Genomic DNA, 1,487 nt, shown 5'->3' with positions numbered 1-1,487 from the left:
AACACGCATTCTTGTATCTCTTGCATCTGTAGGAAGAAAAGACGAGTTACGTAAGACTACTTAAATTAGGTAGTATATATATATATATATATTATTAACTTTCTTTGTCAGTAGTTTAATACTTAATCTATTTAAGCAAAATCCTTCGTAGCAAATGCAATAATAGGTTATTATTTTTTCTTTAATTATGTATATATAACTAAAATACTGTATTTTAAGAACAAGTACTAGGAAAAAAATATCGCTAAATAAAGAAGCTATATCTGCGTACTTACAACGCTAGAAACCGAGTTTCGATACCCGTGGTGGGAAGAGCACAGCTAGCCCATTGTGTAGCTTTGTGCCTAACTTCAAAACAAACAAACAGTTCATGGGGTGTATTCTAAAGCTTTATAAATTTTGCATATAATAATAATAAAATAGGTAGTCAAAGATCATGAAGACTGGTTTGCTCTATCAAATTATGATAAAATTATAGTTACTGCTAGAGCTAGGTAAGCGCTAGGCCTGTTGAACAAAGATGATGATGAACGAAAAATAAGAATTCTTGATTTTGGCTGTTCGCCGGTTTTGGACTTTAGGAAGCTCTGGATAGTTGAAAAGCGGCCTATACACCGGAGATAGAGCGCCTATGTCAAGTAGTTCTTCATATCGAGCTTCTGTTGATTTGTAGAGAAGAAAATTCAGATGACTTTTGTATTGCTTTCAATATGGGCATCTGTGCCATCCCTACATATAAATTATTAGCACACTCTCCGATAAGCAAATTAGAATAGATAATTATAGGAGAAAGCAGCATCAGTGACTGACAAATCTGATACGCAGCTAGATATTCTTAACTGAATTAGCTAAGAAAAATATACTTTACTACTGACTGATGTGTTGTGACGTAAAGAAAAATGATGAAAAAATATATTTCGCCAGGCTACCATTCATCATTAACGCTAAGGGGTCGACTGTTACTCTTATAGCGTACCTACATCAGAGAATATTTTGTGATATCGAAAGTATTCGACAATAAAAAATGAACTAAAAGTAAAACTGGCTCACCCAGAGTTTGAGAACTTGAACTTCTTCGTTTATAATTCACGGGACAAGAACTGCTCATAGTAGCACTACGAATCAAAGGTCCCGACATGTGGACTGTGCCAGTGTCAAAGGTCACTCGGGGTACGGAACGGGAACGGGGACGGCAAAAGTGAGATTGGAGGGCTCCAGGTACGTCACTCCAATTAGTAGAATCGGACGGCTGTAATAAAACGACATTCTAGTTGAAGTGTATCAAATTGGAGTACTGTATTCATAATCTTTGGGGAACAGTTACTTCTCACTTTTTTGAGTCCATACTTGAAATCTTGTTAATTTCAACGTAAAACACCAGTTAAAACATTGATGGGGAATGAAACCACTTACCTTTAGACTAAGATCACCAAGAAATTACTGTAGTTTCAACATAAACACCAGTTAAAACATTGGAGTGGGGAAGT

At 35.7% G+C, this 1,487-nt stretch overlaps 1 protein-coding gene across 1 annotated transcript in view; it reads right to left on the bottom strand.

Annotated features, from left to right (window-relative positions):
• The window catches only part of LOC106457381 (1-phosphatidylinositol 4,5-bisphosphate phosphodiesterase epsilon-1-like), a 104,116-nt gene that overhangs the window by 91,809 nt on the left and 10,820 nt on the right, over positions 1-1,487 (bottom strand). The window contains exon 5 of the mRNA XM_022383291.1: positions 1,051-1,249. Within this exon, the coding sequence (XP_022238999.1) occupies positions 1,051-1,249 (199 nt within the window). The remainder of the gene's footprint in view (positions 1-1,050; positions 1,250-1,487) is intronic.

Source organism: Limulus polyphemus, unplaced genomic scaffold, assembly GCF_000517525.1.
Source record: "Limulus polyphemus unplaced genomic scaffold, Limulus_polyphemus-2.1.2 Scaffold323, whole genome shotgun sequence".
NCBI lineage: Eukaryota > Metazoa > Arthropoda > Merostomata > Xiphosura > Limulidae > Limulus > Limulus polyphemus.
This window is presented reverse-complemented; position numbering and strand designations above follow the sequence as displayed.